The sequence below is a fragment of the Myotis brandtii genome, unplaced genomic scaffold (assembly GCF_000412655.1).
Source record: "Myotis brandtii unplaced genomic scaffold, ASM41265v1 scaffold273, whole genome shotgun sequence".
Taxonomy (NCBI): Eukaryota; Metazoa; Chordata; class Mammalia; order Chiroptera; family Vespertilionidae; genus Myotis; species Myotis brandtii.
The window spans coordinates 723,670-740,316 of record NW_005360391.1 but is presented as its reverse complement, the minus strand read 5'-3'; the positions used below and the strand labels follow the sequence as shown (position 1 = coordinate 740,316).

Sequence of the window (16,647 nt, the reverse complement as noted above, 5' to 3'; positions counted from 1 at the left end):
TCTTGGTAGGGAGGTGTGCCAGCACCATAGCTTACGGGGAACGTGTGGAGTCATGTCTTCCTTCTCTAGTACCCGGGCTTCCTTAAATTGCATTTTATTTTAGAGTTATGATACTCTTCTTCATTATGGGTGATTCTAAGTATTTTAGTTGAGATTCAGTGTAACTTCACTTTTCCTACCATTTTTACCTAGAGTTATGAAAAATGTGTAGTAACAAGTATTTCCTAACAGCTTAAGGTAGCAAATTACCTTACATTTCTAAGTTTAAAGCCATTTGTTATTAAACCTGGTTCTGTGCTTTGCCTCTCCAGTCTCCTAATGTAGTTCTGGTTCCTTTTGCCTGTATTACTCTTCTCTGTAATTAGGACAGCGATAAATATTTCTCCTTTGCAGTTAATATTTCAGTAACATTTTCAGTGTCGGAGTTTGACTGTGATCCTGAAAGAATGCCATAAACAAAATAATATTACTGACTTTCTTTTTCTTCTCCAAGGAAGAGTTTAGTAACTGCTGTTTGCTTGTTTGTTCCTGGATACTTATCTTTTCTGAACTTTAAACTCCTGTACCACTTATTCTATTTCCATTTATCTTATAATTTCACATGCTAATATCTTTTTCATGCCACTAATTGTTTTTAATTCTCCCTAACTAGATTTTCAGTTATTTCATGGGTAGGGCCTTGTTTTCAACTTTGTTTTCTCTAAACTGCTCTTAAATGCCTATTTTATATTCTTTTGAAAACTTTGTAGCCATGATTCTTACCACTTTTTAACGTCTTCATGCCACCCACTTTCGTTTCCTGTCTGTGCCTTTAGAGTAGGCTCATTTATAATTTGCCTTTATGTGTTGACATGCTATGCCAGAACTCTATCCATCACTATTCTGTAATTCTTTTGTTCTCAGAACTTTATATTAAAAGTTCAAATGGTTCATCAAATATAAGCATATAAAATGATTATTAGATATTTTCAGTATTAGAATCTGAACTACTTATGAACATTTACCATATAAAACATTAAAAATCACGTTTTCAAAGAATAAATATTACTCCTGAACTACTTATGAACATTTACCATATAAAACATTAAGGGCTATTAAAAATCATGTTTTCAAAGAATAAATATTACTTTTTGGGGAAATTTTATGATTAATCTATTATAATAAAAGCATAATATGCTAATTAGACTGGACAGCCGAATGACCTTCCGGACGAAGCCACGGTGGTGGGGGCCAAGGCAGAGGCGGTTAGGGGCGATCAGGCAGGCAGGCAAGTAGTTAGGGGCGATCAGGCAGGCAGGCAAGTAGTTAGGGGCGATCAGGCAGGCAGGCAAGTAGTTAGGGGCGATCAGGCAGGCAGGCAAGTAGTTAGGGGCGATCAGGCAGGCAGGCAAGTAGTTAGGGGCGATCAGGCAGGCAGGCGAGCGGTTAGGAGCCAGCGGTCCCGGATTGCAAGAGGGTGCAGGCCGGGCTGAGCGACCCCCACCCCCATGCACGAATTTTGTGATCTGGGCCTCTAGTTACTAAATAAAAGGCAAGATACAAAATTATAGTATAGAAGGAGTTTTATAAAATAGCTATGTATGTGAAGAAAACATCAAAATATTTTCAGATTTTCTAAAATTTTAGTTTTAGAGAAAAAAGTCAAAGGGAGGTAAAATAACCAAAGGCAAATTGCTCTTTAATGTGACATTAGACTTAATAGCATATCAGACCGTGGCTCTCAGCTCCGCTTGTACAGTGCCATCCGAATCTCTGGATGCAGGGCCTGGTGAGTAAAGTTCCCAGGGGAGGCTTTTGTGCATCAAGGTTGAGAACCACTGGTAGAGTCTGGTGCACAAAGCACCTAATTATGCCCAGTGGAACCATGTGTGCATGCTCATGTTTATCTTTGTTTGGGGATCCTTTTTCTTTAATTGTCACCCAAGGACATGCTTAGAAGAAGGGAGGGAAGGGGGGAGGGGGGGAGGAAGGAAGGAAGGAAGGGAAGGAAGGAAGGAAGGAAGGAAGGAAGGAAGGAAGGAAGTTTGCCTTCTGTATGTGCCCTGACCAGGGATCGAAGTGGCCACCTTTTGATGCACAGGGCAATGCTCAACCCACTGAGCCACTGTGGCTGGGCGGGGATCCGTTTATTCAGTGGGGACATGCAGGCACCCGTGCTTCTGGTAGGGCTTCCACTTTCATGTGGGGACTTGTCCAAAATCTGATTGCTGCTAACATGCATGTCTGCTCTATGAAAGAGCTCTAGATAGATAACCCACAAATGGTTTACAGTTAACTTTGAAATGAAGTTAAGAAGTACATGTTCACGATAGATGTTTAGGTAAATGCTAAATCGATTCTTTCTTCCACCAAATGAGTGTGTCTGGTTCAGAGCCTTAATCCTATTGACCTGTGGGAGCAGCCATGGGTCCTGGTGCTGGGTCAGAGGTGGAGGTGGCAGACTTGTGTTTCCTCTGAAGATAGGGGAGAGACACTCTCTCTTTACTTCAGGAAAGTAAATGGAAAGATTGATAATAAGTTGGATAACCAAGGGGGAAAGTTCTCTCTTGTGATTTCTTGTTAACAGATTTAGTAATAATTAGTTCTTTCAGTTACACTTCCCTTTGCAAGAGAGGACTGGTGGGGAAGGGCAGGCTTTTGGGCCTGGGGTCCTAACAGTTCTTTATGTCATGGCCACTTCCCAGTATGAACTGATGGAAACCTGCATTTTGAAGTTCCATGGAAAGCATTTTGCAAACTGATGTTTAAGTTCCTCACTGATGTTAGGAGGAGTGACCTGAATTTCCAATTCATATATCAGAATTCTCTGGTAGGAAGGAGAAACTTTATGCAGCTTCATTTTTAAATGGCAGCCAGTTGCTTTTAGATGGTGCCATTGAAATATATCACATTTTAATTTTTTTCTGTTGTCATCTTCATTTTGACACTTTAAAAGTCTTAAAGAAACGTTTAGTGATATTCTAGTTAAAATGTCAGCCCCGATTTTTTTCCCTAAATCTTGGCTATTATAGAGTTGGCAAAGTATTTTAGATTTGAAATATGTTAATAAAATTTTAGTTGTGAGTTAAGGTAGTTTCTTCAACAGCAACAGTGAGCTTTGGCTAGAGTGCAGTGCAAGAAAGTAGCTCCTTTATTTTGTTGTTATGGAATCTTGCTGGATTAGAAAGGTCTGAGCTGAGCTCAGAGAGCCTTCGTTGTAGTGAGGCTTTTATTATAATAGCCTGATTTTATAGGCTGATTCTCATTATTATAAGTTTAATAAATTATTGCCTGAAGGGAAGCCTGAAATTAAAGTTATTATGACACAGGCTGAAATTGAATAAATTAGAATTTTATACTGATGAATAATAAGCTTGGATTTGTGTTAGGAAAACCCCTTTCAAACCTGAATTATATTAATGAGCTATTCTAAAAGTTAGCCTTTGGAGAGTAACTTTACCAAAATTCTTCCCCTTGAATTTCCGTTTCTTTGTTTCTTACACTGAGTCTCTTACTCCTGCTGAAGGCCTGTGTTCGGTCGTGAGCTCTAAACATGCACGTGTCTGTCCAGCTTCCTTTGCTGCTAGGAAATGAGCCACAGGTTCCGGTGACACCTGAGGTACTGAGACTGAAAATTAGTGATTTGGCATTCACCCCCTGGTATATGGTTAGATTCGGCTTCTTAGAGGTGACGATATTCTCCCAAGGCTGGGCTGAGAAAGTATACTGACCAGGAACACCCAGGCCGGGTTATTTGCCGGTCCTGATCCGAGTGTCCTGTGTGTCACCTCTTTGCTGCTGAATGCTCAGTCTCAGCTAGATCCTGCCTGACTCTGCAGGTTGGCTTAGGAGTTTTTCTGTAAGTACTTTAACTTGGATTCCTGTTTTTCTGAATTACAAGAAATCTGAGATATTAGAACTATGTGTCTAGAGTGGTTTTATTTATTTATTATTTTTTAAAACCCTCACCTGAGGATATTTTTCCCCCCATTGACTTCTAGAGAAAGTGGAAGGTTAGAGGGAGTGGGAGAGAAACAGAGAGAAACAGAGAGAAACATTGACTGGTTACCTCCAGCACATGCCCCTACTGGGGCTGGGGAACCTGTAACCAAGGTACACGCCCTTGACTGGGAATTGAACTCGAGACCCTTCAATCTGAGGGCCAACACTCTAACCACTGACCCAAACCAGCTAGTGCCAAATTTTTTTTTTTTAATCCTCGAGGATATGTTTTTATTGATTTTAGAGAGGGAGGGAGGGAGGGAGAGAGAGAGAGACAGACAGACAGACAGACCGATATTGACCAGTTGCCCCCTGAATGCTCCACCACCAGGGATCAAACCGCAACTGACCAGGAATTGAACTCCAAACCTTCTGGTGCACGGGAGGACGCTCCAACCAACTGAGCCACGCGGCCAGAGCTCCTCTTGACTTAAATTGTCACGTGGGAAGTAAATTGTAGGGCCCTTTAGTTTGCTACATGGGAATCAGGGTCCGAAAGGAGAGGCTGCAGTTAAATGGCCAGTACTTGCTCTCTGCAGTTCCAGAATATTCTTCATGGGAAGGCCGGCTTCTGTCAGTCCCGATAAACTATGTATAATTGTCAGGAGAAACACAAAAGGAATGGGATTTTTGCCACTAATTGGTTAAGTCAATTGTTGACATTTTATTGAATCTCAGAAATACCTTGTAGCCGCTCGGTGAAACAATTAACATGTTTGCTCATCTTTTCTTAAAAGAAAGCTAAATAAAGATAAAAATAAATTTAAAGATTTTTCTTAAACTTTTGCAAAGACTGAGTCATATGTCTAATTTTGTATAATTTATCACTTAAAGAGTTGGAACCGGAGAAAAATAAAATATAGACTATTCTGAGAATATCTGAAACATTTCTAAAGAGTTTGATTTAATCTTAAATATAGTTATAAACTTAAGTATCAAAACTACATTGTTTGATAAGAAAAGTTGATTTGTTAGTCTTTTTTGAAAGTTTGCTGAAAATAACAGTAATTTTGACAACTGCTCGTACTAACTGATGCCTGTGTTTCAAGGAACCCAGTGACAATGGACCTCTTTTTACTGAACTAAAGTTCTACCAGCGAGCTGCCAAACCAGAGCAAAGTAAGAAGCACAGTGCCTGCGTTTGCACCTTAACGTCACCACCGCTTGTTTCGTTTTGCTTAAGCTAAGACTAGGGCATTGCATCTCATATTATGATTCTTTGTTACTTTATAAGTATGTTCTATTTACATGAGGTTTGTATGAAAGAATTCTGACCTCTCAATGAGTTTATTATAAGGTTTTACCTGTATTGATATATAGACTAAAATTAGTAATGATGTATAATTTAGAAAATGTTAAACATTGAATGAAACTCCTAATCCATGAGTATGGCTCAAGGATCTCTGAGTCTTTCTGGGTATTTTTTTTGAATTCTGGGGAACATAACCAGGGGTGGGGTTGGGGTGTCATAATTGATGAAACAGAGCAGATTATCAAGGTAAAGAGCAGGGCCTCTTCTAGCTACTCTAGACCTTTTCCTCTCTTCCCTACTCTGTCCTCCCTCCTTTCTCTTCTTCTCCCCTCCCCTCTCATCCCACCCCCTCCGCTCCCACCTAAGACCCCAGGCAGCCTCCTGGATGGAATAGGCCTGGCAATCTCAAGGAAGCCTCCCATCTCTCCCCAGAGCTTTATTTCCTGGTTGAGGGCTTTGAGGATGAGGTATTAAGCCTGTAGATTGGGGCAAAAGAACATTACAGTCATTGTGAATTACTGTAGTAAATGGAAATGTGTTTAGTTTTTTAATGCTATTCTCACCTACCTTATTTGAACATAAACATTATTGTTTTCAGGTAATATTTAAATATATTATGAAAAATTATGTTCTGTTTGCATTGGACAGAACTAGGGAATTACTGTTTATAGGTAATATGGAATAGTTTGCCATCAAGGTTTCATATCTGTATGCAATATCAGTATATCATTCCATTTTTTGTTCATGCTTAATTCTCTTTCTGGAATTATTTTCCTATGGTGATTTCTTTCAATAATTCTTCTAAATTGTCTTTGGTATAAGTTATTTTGAAATATATAAGCTATTTTTTATAAATTGATATTGAAATTCTTTCATTTGACCAGAAGAATGCTAAAACTGCATTTATATTTCCAGATTATACAGTTAGTTATCACACTGTCTTCACCAGACATTCTAATTTCTGTTCTCATTGTTGATAACATCAACTGCTCAGAAACTGGAAACAGGAGGAAAAAGAATTCACAGGCTATTAATATTCCACACTAAAAATAATTCTTTTCAAATAACATCTTAGTTTCAGAAAGCACTTATTGTATTAGTTAGCCACCATTGTTGAATGCCAAAGAAAATGATGATTGGTGACATCTCTTTCTTGGCAATACAAAATGAGGGAAAGTAGAAAAAATATTTTCCCAGATGAGTACATTTTTGTTCTCTATGAAAACCAAAGCAGACATGCCAAAATACTGTGTTTGGCATACAATACAATCAAAATAGCCAATTCAAAGTTTTAAATATTCTTCCTTTTGACATTGACAGCTCTCTGTCAGAGTTGTGTGAGGACACCATGCAAACTTTCTACTTATTGATGCAAAATTAAATGTAGAAGATAGCAGTGTTTTGAACTTTTAAATTTACAGATAGAATAATTAACTTAAATTATGTGGTTTTAAAAAATATATTTTATTGATTTTTTTTTACAGAGAGGAAGGAAGAGGAATAGAGAGTTGAGAAACATCGACGAGAGAGAAACATCTATCAGCTGCCTCCTGCACACCCCCTACTGGGGATGTGCCCGCAACCAAGGTACATGCCCTTGACTGGAATCGAACCTGGGACCCTTGAGTCCACAGGCTGACGCTCTATCCACTGAGCCAAACTGGTTAGGGCCTGTCCTGTTTTCTTGGTCATAGTTTCATCAGGTCCTTCTGAAACCAGTTTCGGGCATGCAATGCGGTCACTGATTGGCGTGGGGAGGCACTTGGCTGTGTGGGAGGGGATGGAATGCTGAGCCAGACCTGGGCTCGGGTAGAAAAGGTGGGGTGGAGGTCGGTGTTGGGTGGGAGCCAGAGGTCTCCTTGAAGGTTCTGATTCTGGAACCATGCACCTCTTAGGATTTCCCCAAAATATGATAGATTATATTTTGTTATGTATGGTTTTGCTGGAACAAGAGTCTATATTTTTATGGAATTTTCTGGAGAAATAGTATAGATCAAGGATTGATTAAGTAAGTTAAGATGGGATAATAGGACTTTATGGAGTTACTGTGAAGATGAAATTGAAACGTAATTCTTAAGGGGGTTGTTCTGGCACAGAGTATGGGCTCAGTAAATGTTAGTTGTGCCCTAGCTGGTTTGGCTCATTGCCTGCGGACTGAAGGGTCCCAGGTTTGATTCCAGTCAAGGGCACATGCCCGAGTTGCGGGATCGATCCCCAGTAGGGGGCATGCAGGAGGCAGCCAATCAATGGTTCTCTCCCATCATTGGTGTTTCTCTTTCTCTCTCCCTTCCTCTCTCTGAAGTCAATAAAAATATATTAAAAAAATGTTAGTTGCAATCATCATATCATTTCCCTCCCTCCCTTCCTTGTACCCTCCTTTTCTCTTTTCCTCTCTCCCTTTTTTCTTTTGGTTTGGGAATGGTGCTTTTTCTTAAAGTTGCCCACACTATCATAGCACATTTTGCCTATACAGTTTTATCACTTATTGTGTGATAAAGCAGAGAGCCAGTTAAACAGGGCTTGTGTGTGTGGCTCCTGTGAAGTGATCAGGCCTGGCGAGGTGGTGGGGGTCGCCGGTTGGCCCTAAGGTAGCTGACAGGAGCTGCAGGAGAGAACTCCCGGCATGGACTGGAGGGTGCTGTGGAGCACAGGAACTCTGGAACCAGACACGCAGGTTTAGTCCTTAGACCACCATTTACTAGTAGTTCTCTTGCCTCCCAGCCTCTTCCTTCTATCACATAAAGTGGCTGCAAGTGTCTCCTAAAATGGAGCATTAATCACCTCTAAGGTATTGATTTGCTTTTTAGGTTGAATCTCTTAAAAACAATCATTTTGGTTCTTATAAAAGTACAGATACAAAAATCCTTTTTTGTGTGCCAGAAATCTTTACTTTTCCCTGTAACTGATTTGAATTAATATGTATATAGTGCTTAGAACAGTATCAGGATTGTATAAAAAGGTTATCTGTTATCATTATTAAATTATTTATACTGATTTATATTTTCCCATTATTTGCATTGTTTATCCAAGTTTCCAGGAATTAAGTAATTGTGGTTCAGCCCTCTTTCAGACTGTCAGTAGAGGCTGTGTTATTGTTACCCATATATTATCTACACTAATAAAAGAGAAACATGGTAATTGGCGTACGAGCTACCCTTCCCATTGGCTAATCAGCATCTCACTATCCAATTATCCACAGGCTGACGCTCTATCCACTGAGCCAAACTGGTTAGGGCCTGTCCTGTTTTCTTGGTCATAGTTTCATCAGGTCCTTCTGAAACCAGTTTCGGGCATGCAATGCGGTCACTGATTGGCGTGGGGAGGCACTTGGCTGTGTGGGAGGGGATGGAATGCTGAGCCAGACCTGGGCTCGGGTAGAAAAGGTGGGGTGGAGGTCGGTGTTGGGTGGGAGCCAGAGGTCTCCTTGAAGGTTCTGATTCTGGAACCATGCACCTCTTAGGATTTCCCCAAAATATGATAGATTATATTTTGTTATGTATGGTTTTGCTGGAACAAGAGTCTATATTTTTATGGAATTTTCTGGAGAAATAGTATAGATCAAGGATTGATTAAGTAAGTTAAGATGGGATAATAGGACTTTATGGAGTTACTGGCACAGAGTATGGGCTCAGTAAATGTTAGTTGTGCCCTAGCTGGTTTGGCTCATTGGATAGAGCGTCTGCCTGCGGACTGAAGGATCCCAGGTTTGATTCCAGTCAAGGGCACATGCCCGAGTTGCGGGATCGATCCCCAGTAGGGGGCGTGCAGGAGGCAGCCTATCAATGGTTCTCTCCCATCATTGGTGTTTCTCTTTCTCTCTCCCTTCCTCTCTCTGAAGTCAATAAAAATATATTAAAAAAATGTTAGTTGCAATCATCATATCATTTCCCTCCCTCCCTTCCTTGTACCCTCCTTTTCTCTTTTCCTCTCTCCCTTTTTTCTTTTGGTTTGGGAATGGTGCTTTTTCTTAAAGTTGCCCACACTATCATAGCACATTTTGCCTATACAGTTTTATCACTTATTGTGTGATAAAGCAGAGAGCCAGTTAAACAGGGCTTGTGTGTGTGGCTCCTGTGAAGTGATCAGGCCTGGCGAGGTGGTGGGGGTCGCCGGTTGGCCCTAAGGTAGCTGACAGGAGCTGCAGGAGAGAACTCCCGGCATGGACTGGAGGGTGCTGTGGAGCACAGGAACTCTGGAACCAGACACGCAGGTTTAGTCCTTAGACCACCATTTACTAGTAGTTCTCTTGCCTCCCAGCCTCTTCCTTCTATCACATAAAGTGGCTGCAAGTGTCTCCTAAAATGGAGCATTAATCACCTCTAAGGTATTGATTTGCTTTTTAGGTTGAATCTCTTAAAAACAATCATTTTGGTTCTTATAAAAGTACAGATACAAAAATCCTTTTTTGTGTGCCAGAAATCTTTACTTTTCCCTGTAACTGATTTGAATTAATATGTATATAGTGCTTAGAACAGTATCAGTATTGTATAAAAAGGTTATCTGTTATCATTATTAAATTATTTATACTGATTTATATTTTCCCATTATTTGCATTGTTTATCCAAGTTTCCAGGAATTAAGTAATTGTGGTTCAGCCCTCTTTCAGACTGTCAGTAGAGGCTGTGTTATTGTTACCCATATATTATCCTATATAATAAAAGGCTAATATGCAAATTGACTGAACGGCAGAACAACCAGTTGCTATGACACGCACTGACCACCAGGGGGAAGATGCTCAAGGCAAGAGCTGCCCCCTGGTGGTCAGTGCGCTCCCACAGGGGGAGTGTTGCTCAGCCAGAAGCTGGGCTCATGGCTGGCAAGCACAGCGGCGGTGTTGGGAGCCTCTCCTGTTTCCGTGGCAGCGCTAAGGATGTCTGACTGCTGGCTTAGGCCCAAGGGCTCCCCGTCTGCGAGAGGGCGCAGGCCAGGCTGAGGGACCCTTGTCGGTCTGTGAGAGGGCGCAGGCCAGGCTGAGGGACCCTCGTTCCCCGAGTGCATGAATTTCGTGCACTGGGCCTCTAGTTTTATAATAATTGTATACATACCACTTATTTGTAACATGTACATGTGTCCTTGGTCACCCCTCAGTCTTTGAAAACCTGTTGTACAAAGGGAACTTGGCAGTCAAATTTATTGTTCCCTTTTTATTATCTCAGAGTTTAAGGCACTGGAAACTCTTGCATTTGCCACTGGCTAATTGTATGACTTTGGGCAAATAACTTTACTTCCATAGACATTAATTACTTATTAAAGATGTTCACAAAAGATGATTTCTAATTCTCTTCTAGTATAAAAATGGGTAGAATTCTAAATTTATTATTTGACTTGTCTTTTTTTTGTTGTTGTTGTTAATCCTCACCTGAGATATTTTTCCATTGATTTTTAAAAAGAGTGGAAGGGAGGGGGAGAAGCAGAGAGAGAAACATTGATGTGAGAGAGACACTTCTATTGGTTGCCTCCTGCTTGCGTGCTGACTGGGGCAGGGGATTGAATCTGCAACCTAGGTATATGCCCTTGACAGGGAATCGAACCTGTGGCCCCTCTTTCCGAAGGCTGACACTTTAAACCACTGAGCAACACTGGCCAGGACAAAACCAAAAATCTTCACATTGTTTCAGAATACTTTTTTCTTCTCCAATTCTTGTCTGTTGAGTATTTAATATATAGTTCTTTTGCACGATTTAAACAATTTTATTGAATTTATCTAAAAAAATTAAAAAAATGTTTTTATTGATTTCAGAGAGAGGAAGGGAGAAGGAGAGAGATAGAAACAATGATTGGCTGCCTTCTGTGCATCCTCTACTGGGGATTGAGCTCACAACCTGGGCATGTGCCCTGACCGGGAATGGAACGAGCTACCTCTTGGTGCCTGGGTCGACACTCAGCCATTGAGCCACACCGGCTGGGCTGAATTTAGCTATTGTTACAGCATCTCTTGACAGTCTTGATTTAAACAGAATGGTACTAATATTGCTAAAATGTGCCTTACAAATTGAGAAAAGCTGTCACAGGAAGGAAGCTAATATCCAGAAACATACATTAACTTTAACTGTCAGAAAAAAACAGTGATATTCTCCCTCAGATTGTTTTGTCCTTACTGTGAATGAATCTGTTGGATTCTCTGTGGGCGTTATATTACATGGCATATGGTCTCCTCTTACTAGATGAGACCAAGAGGAGGCTCTTGAGAATTATAGTCAGAAGAAACTGTTTCAAATGTTTATCTTTCTTTCCTTTTCTTTCTTCTTTCTTCCTAAACATTGCCTTGAAAAATCACTCTGACAGGAGTACTCACTACAGTCAGTTTTCCAGAGGTCTGTTTTGTCCATTGACTTTTCTTGTTTGTCTTCAGTTACAGATTTATGGTCATGGATCGCTTTGGGAGTGACCTTCAGAAAATATATGAAGCAAATGCCAAAAGGTTTTCTCGGAAAACTGTCTTGCAGCTAAGCTTAAGAATTGTATGTGAGCTACATGTTCCTTGTTTTTAACCCAGTGAAGCTGTTGTGTTGAAGCTTGGTCCTCTGCTGGTTGGTATTGGGTACTGCATTAACTTACTCTATGTGATGTTTTCAGCTGGATATTCTGGAATATATTCACGAGCATGAGTATGTGCACGGAGATATCAAGGCCTCAAATCTTCTTCTGAGCTGCAAGGATCCTGACCAGGTAGTTTTATAACTTTAACTTCTACAATTTGAAACCTGTTGTTTGAAAACAAATATGGCTGTTTTGAACTTTCAAACCCATGCAGAAGTTTTACTTTTTGAAGTAGATACGGTAATAATAATATTTTTTCTTGACACTTTTCTCTAGTTAACATTTTACATTGTTGATGCTATTTGTTGGCACTTTATCAAGTTGGCTATTTTGCCCTAAATAATATTCAGAAGAAGTGCTTGTGATACAAAATGAATTTCAAATAGCTATTTGGGGGTGGGAGCTTAAAATTATATAGTGCACCAATGAATTATGTTTGCCTGTCTGCTTTGTCATGTTTTTATTTCCTTTGTTCAAGAAATCCATCAAATGTAAGTGTTCTGTTGAGAAATTTGGTCTTTAACATGTTGATTATTCAAATCAGTTGGTTTACAGAAATAACGTAGCTGTCTAAATTTGTATGCCCTTAGTGTTTGAAATTTAAATTTGCATTTTTTTTTTTTTAGTTTATTACATTTCCTTTGTAATTTTTACTTTTTAAGGAAAGGAGAAAAGCTAATGTTATTTTACCTTTATTTGAGTTAGTTTAGTTGGAGTCAATGGATCTATACAATTTTCTTATAACTGTTTCTATGATTTTGGTAAGTAAGGTTTAGTTGACATTTCACTGTTGGGCTACTGTACTTATTCCATTCTGTATGTTCTCTACTAACTTGATCTTGTATGAAAAAAGATTATTTAAACATTTTAAATGTGTTTATGGCAGTAGTCCGTACTTCATTTTTCTTTCCCTCAAACCTGTCTTTAACTTCTTGCTTATTTTTTCCTTTTAACTTAGGCTCCTCTTTCTTTTTCTATCACTCATGTATTTGCTTCCCCTCCCATCTCCTTTATGGTGGCCATAGAGATCTGTATGCATATGCAGAAGAGAGCTGCTATACTAAAGCATGCTCATGCAGAAAGCTTAAAGGCAGTCACAGAATTGCGAGCCATCTTGTTTTAGATTAGAAACAAACAAAACAAAGCTAAGACCCCAAACGGTAAGGATTCTATTAATTGAAGTAGACTGGACTTATGCAATATCATAAATAATAGTACAGCCTATTTCAGTTTGCAGTTGACTAAAACCTGCTGCCTTTTGTTTCTAGGGAAGTATTTTTGCAGCTCTCTTATTCTTTGGGCATATGCTTTGGATGGGATTATTTTTCTAGTATTAGATGTATGTGCTAGATCCATCCCCATATTTTTACTTCACTTCCCTCTTGTGACCAGCTGCATACATTTGTGAGACAGTTCCCAGAACTAGGAATGTAATAGAGGCTCTGGCATAGAGAAAGCCAGGTTATTAGATTTGTATGCTAATCAGACCCACATGTATATGTCCACAGATGTGTGTGTATGTAACATTAAAATGTAGCTTTAATTTTGAAGACTTGACTTTAATATATAATATTTAAATGTAGATAAGAACCTCATCTAAAAGTTTTTTAAATCATGATCTGAAACACTTTTATGAAGTGAATTGATATTTGATTATTTTACAAGTGAAGAAGCAGAGGAATGAAGGTTAGCAGGATTATACTAGAGTGTGGCAGTTGTATCTCAACAAGTACGATGGTTTGCTTTGTGCTCAGTTTTGGGTTTTTTTTTCAGACTGTAAGGAGAAGTGTGGGGTTTATAATCCTTGCTCAGTAGAAGATTAAGGAGAAGTATAACATACTTATCCAGAAAGTAATCAAAGTCAGGTGATACTGTCTATACTGTAGCTACATGGTCATCTGACACTTTCCTTTAAGTAAAGAGCCTTTCAGAAGTAAGCCTTTGCTGTTGTTTGCATACAGGACCTACCTTGTCTGGGTGCTATGCTGTGGTTTTGTGGGAGGGTATGTGCAGTCTCCTGGCTTAAATTTGCGCTTACAAATTTATAGGTGTACCTGGTAGATTATGGCCTTGCTTATCGCTACTGCCCAGACGGAAGTCATAAAGAATATAAGGAAGACCCCAAAAGATGTCATGATGGCACTATTGAATTCACCAGCATCGACGCGCACAATGGCGTGGGTATGTCAGCAGCAGCTGAGCAAGAAATGCACAGCTAACATTTCACCTGGATCCCATACGGTTCTTAGTTCTGCATACGTAACTAAGGAGAGAAGATTGAAGAGGCGAAGTGGGACGGGAGGAAGGGGAGGCGGATGCCTGCAGCAGCCTCTGCTCTCTCTGAGCCCGAGCGCCAGTGTCTCAGCAGCGAAGTGGCTCAGTCACTGCAGCGAGTGTTTCTTTTCGGTTGCTTTTAACTTAATCAGAATGTTGGTTGTTTTTCCCCTTAAAAATCTAAGTTTTCATGCAGCTACAACTTTATAACAGGTAAACTTGTATTTCGTCACCTGTTAATAAGTTGGTCTCTTTCTTCAGCTGTTGTTTCTTTTTTCTGTGCCCACTTCTGTGGGGGAGCTAAACCCCCCAGTTCTCTGGGCCTCTTAATAGCTCGTAGCATTTTTAATATCTTAAATATTAAATGTGGCATTATTTTATATTTTATTTCCTAGATTAATAGTCTCGGTTTGGAACTCTGGAGTTTGCCAATTTGGGTTTTAAAATAAATTATTAGCCGGGGGGTAAATTATTTCTTTGTATTATCCAATATTCAATACTTTCTTTAAATGCAGGCAGAATTTATGAAAAACAAGACTGTAGAGTTGACTGTTTTACCTTATTGCTTTATATATAATTGAAATTGCACCTTAAGAATGATTTCAGTGTGCTTCATCTACTTCTTCTGTGTTCACAGCCCCATCAAGACGTGGCGACCTGGAAATACTCGGTTACTGCATGGTCCAGTGGCTCAGCGGCCACCTGCCCTGGGAGGATAATTTGAAAGATCCTAACTATGTTAGAGATTCCAAAATTAGGTAAAGGAGACTCACAAATTAATTTGGGAAGCTCATGATAAGGCAAATGTTTTCCAATCAGAATTTCTTTACTGGAACTGTAGCTTTAACTGATATTAAAATAGAAATAACAAAGTACTTGTTAAATAGTAAGGTTTCTTGTGGTTTTTTTTAATATATATATGTTTTTATTGATTTCAGAGAAGAAGGGAGAGGGAGAGAGAGATAGAAACATCAGTGATGAGAAAGAACATTGATCGACTGCCTCCTGCATGCCTCCTACTGGGGATTGAGCCCGCAACCCCGGGCATGTGCCCTTGACCAGAATCAAACCTGGGAGCCTTCAGTCTACAGACCAATCCTCTATCTACTATGCCAAACTGGCTAGGGTGGTTTCTTGGTCTTGTGTTCAATTTATTTTAGAAGAATGTCTATAAGGATATTTAGGATATAGCACAGTGCTGCTTAGAGTGCTATTTACTGTTATTAAATATTAATAACTTTCTATGGCATCAAGCTCAAACAGTGTCTCATTCTTTAATTTTTAACAGATACAGAGAAAATATTGCAGGTTTGATGGACAAATGTTTTCCTGAGAAAAATAAGCCAGGTAGGATAAGACTTCTTACATATTCACATGGGTTTTGTTTTCTGAGAGAAAGTCATGATGTCCATTGGATATTCCTTAATGTGAGAGTTCAGGTGAAATTGTAATGGGGCCTGTTCCCATCAAAAAAGAAGTGGCTACAGGGATACTTGAGCTTCATTCAGTTACTTACTGCTTTTAGGAGGGGAACCAAATTTCATTCATTCATGCAGCTGTTTCTTTATTGAGGCTTCATTGTGTGCCAGGGGCCCTTCTAGGCACCAGAGATACACCGGTGAACAAGACATACAAGTCCCTGTCCTCATGAAGCTCACGCTCTGGTTGGAAGAGACACACAGTGAAAAACCGAGTGCATTGCAGTGTCTTATGTGGTCGGTGCAATGGAAAAGAAGAAAGCACAGAGTAGAACTAGGGAGTGAAGTAGGGAGGAGGGCTGGGGTTTGAAATGGGTGGGCAGGGCTGGCCTCACTGACCAGGTGCCATTAGCATTGTAGGAAGGAGCTAGGGAGTAAGCTCTGGAAGTCGGGAAAAGCCTCTTCTTGGGCCATACTGCCTCAATTATTGTAGCTTTATCTTAAGTCTTGATATCTGGAAGGTTAAGTTGTCCAGCACTGTTCTTTAAACTTGCCCTTGCTATTTTGCTATTCTTGGTCTTTAGCATATCTATGTAAATTTAAGAACCACCTTGTCACTTTTACACACACCCCCATCCCCAGTCTGCTGGAACTCTGAGTGCAGTTGCATTGACTGTGGACTGATTGGGGGGCATTAGTATTGTTACAACATTGAGGGTGCCAGTCTACCAGTATGGTATATCCTCCATTCGATTTCGTCTCTGTTTCTCTCATCTGTGTTTTATACTTTACTCTGCAAAAAATCTTGCCCATCTTTCATTGTGTTTCATGCTTTTGATGCAATGTTATGGGATATATATTTTAAAATATTTTCCAATTGCTTGTTGCTAGTATACAGAAATAGATTTTTATATACTTACCTTGCTTTTGTGACCTTGTTATGTTTACCTATTCTAGTATTTTTTAAATAGATTCCTTAGGATATTATATACACTATCATGTTTGTGAATAAACTGTTCTATAGCTGGCATTCAACTCTGTGCCTTTTATTTCTTGCCTTACTGTATTGGCTAAAAGCACACATGACTATTGTGCTGAACACATTGGTGAAAGAGGACATCCTGGACATTTTCCTCTCCGAGGGAATTTTCAGTAGTTGACCAAGCTCAGTGATGATGCTTC

The 16,647-nt window shown here is 39.7% G+C and overlaps 1 protein-coding gene across 1 annotated transcript in view; it reads left to right on the top strand.

Moving 5' to 3' along the window:
• Positions 1 to 16,647, top strand: part of VRK1 (vaccinia related kinase 1) — a 45,775-nt gene that overhangs the window by 16,247 nt on the left and 12,881 nt on the right. The window contains exons 4-9 of the mRNA XM_014541471.1: positions 5,031 to 5,147; positions 11,566 to 11,694; positions 11,810 to 11,902; positions 13,822 to 13,954; positions 14,685 to 14,805; positions 15,336 to 15,394. Coding sequence (XP_014396957.1) covers positions 5,031 to 5,147; positions 11,566 to 11,694; positions 11,810 to 11,902; positions 13,822 to 13,954; positions 14,685 to 14,805; positions 15,336 to 15,394 — 652 coding nt within the window. The remainder of the gene's footprint in view (positions 1 to 5,030; positions 5,148 to 11,565; positions 11,695 to 11,809; positions 11,903 to 13,821; positions 13,955 to 14,684; positions 14,806 to 15,335; positions 15,395 to 16,647) is intronic.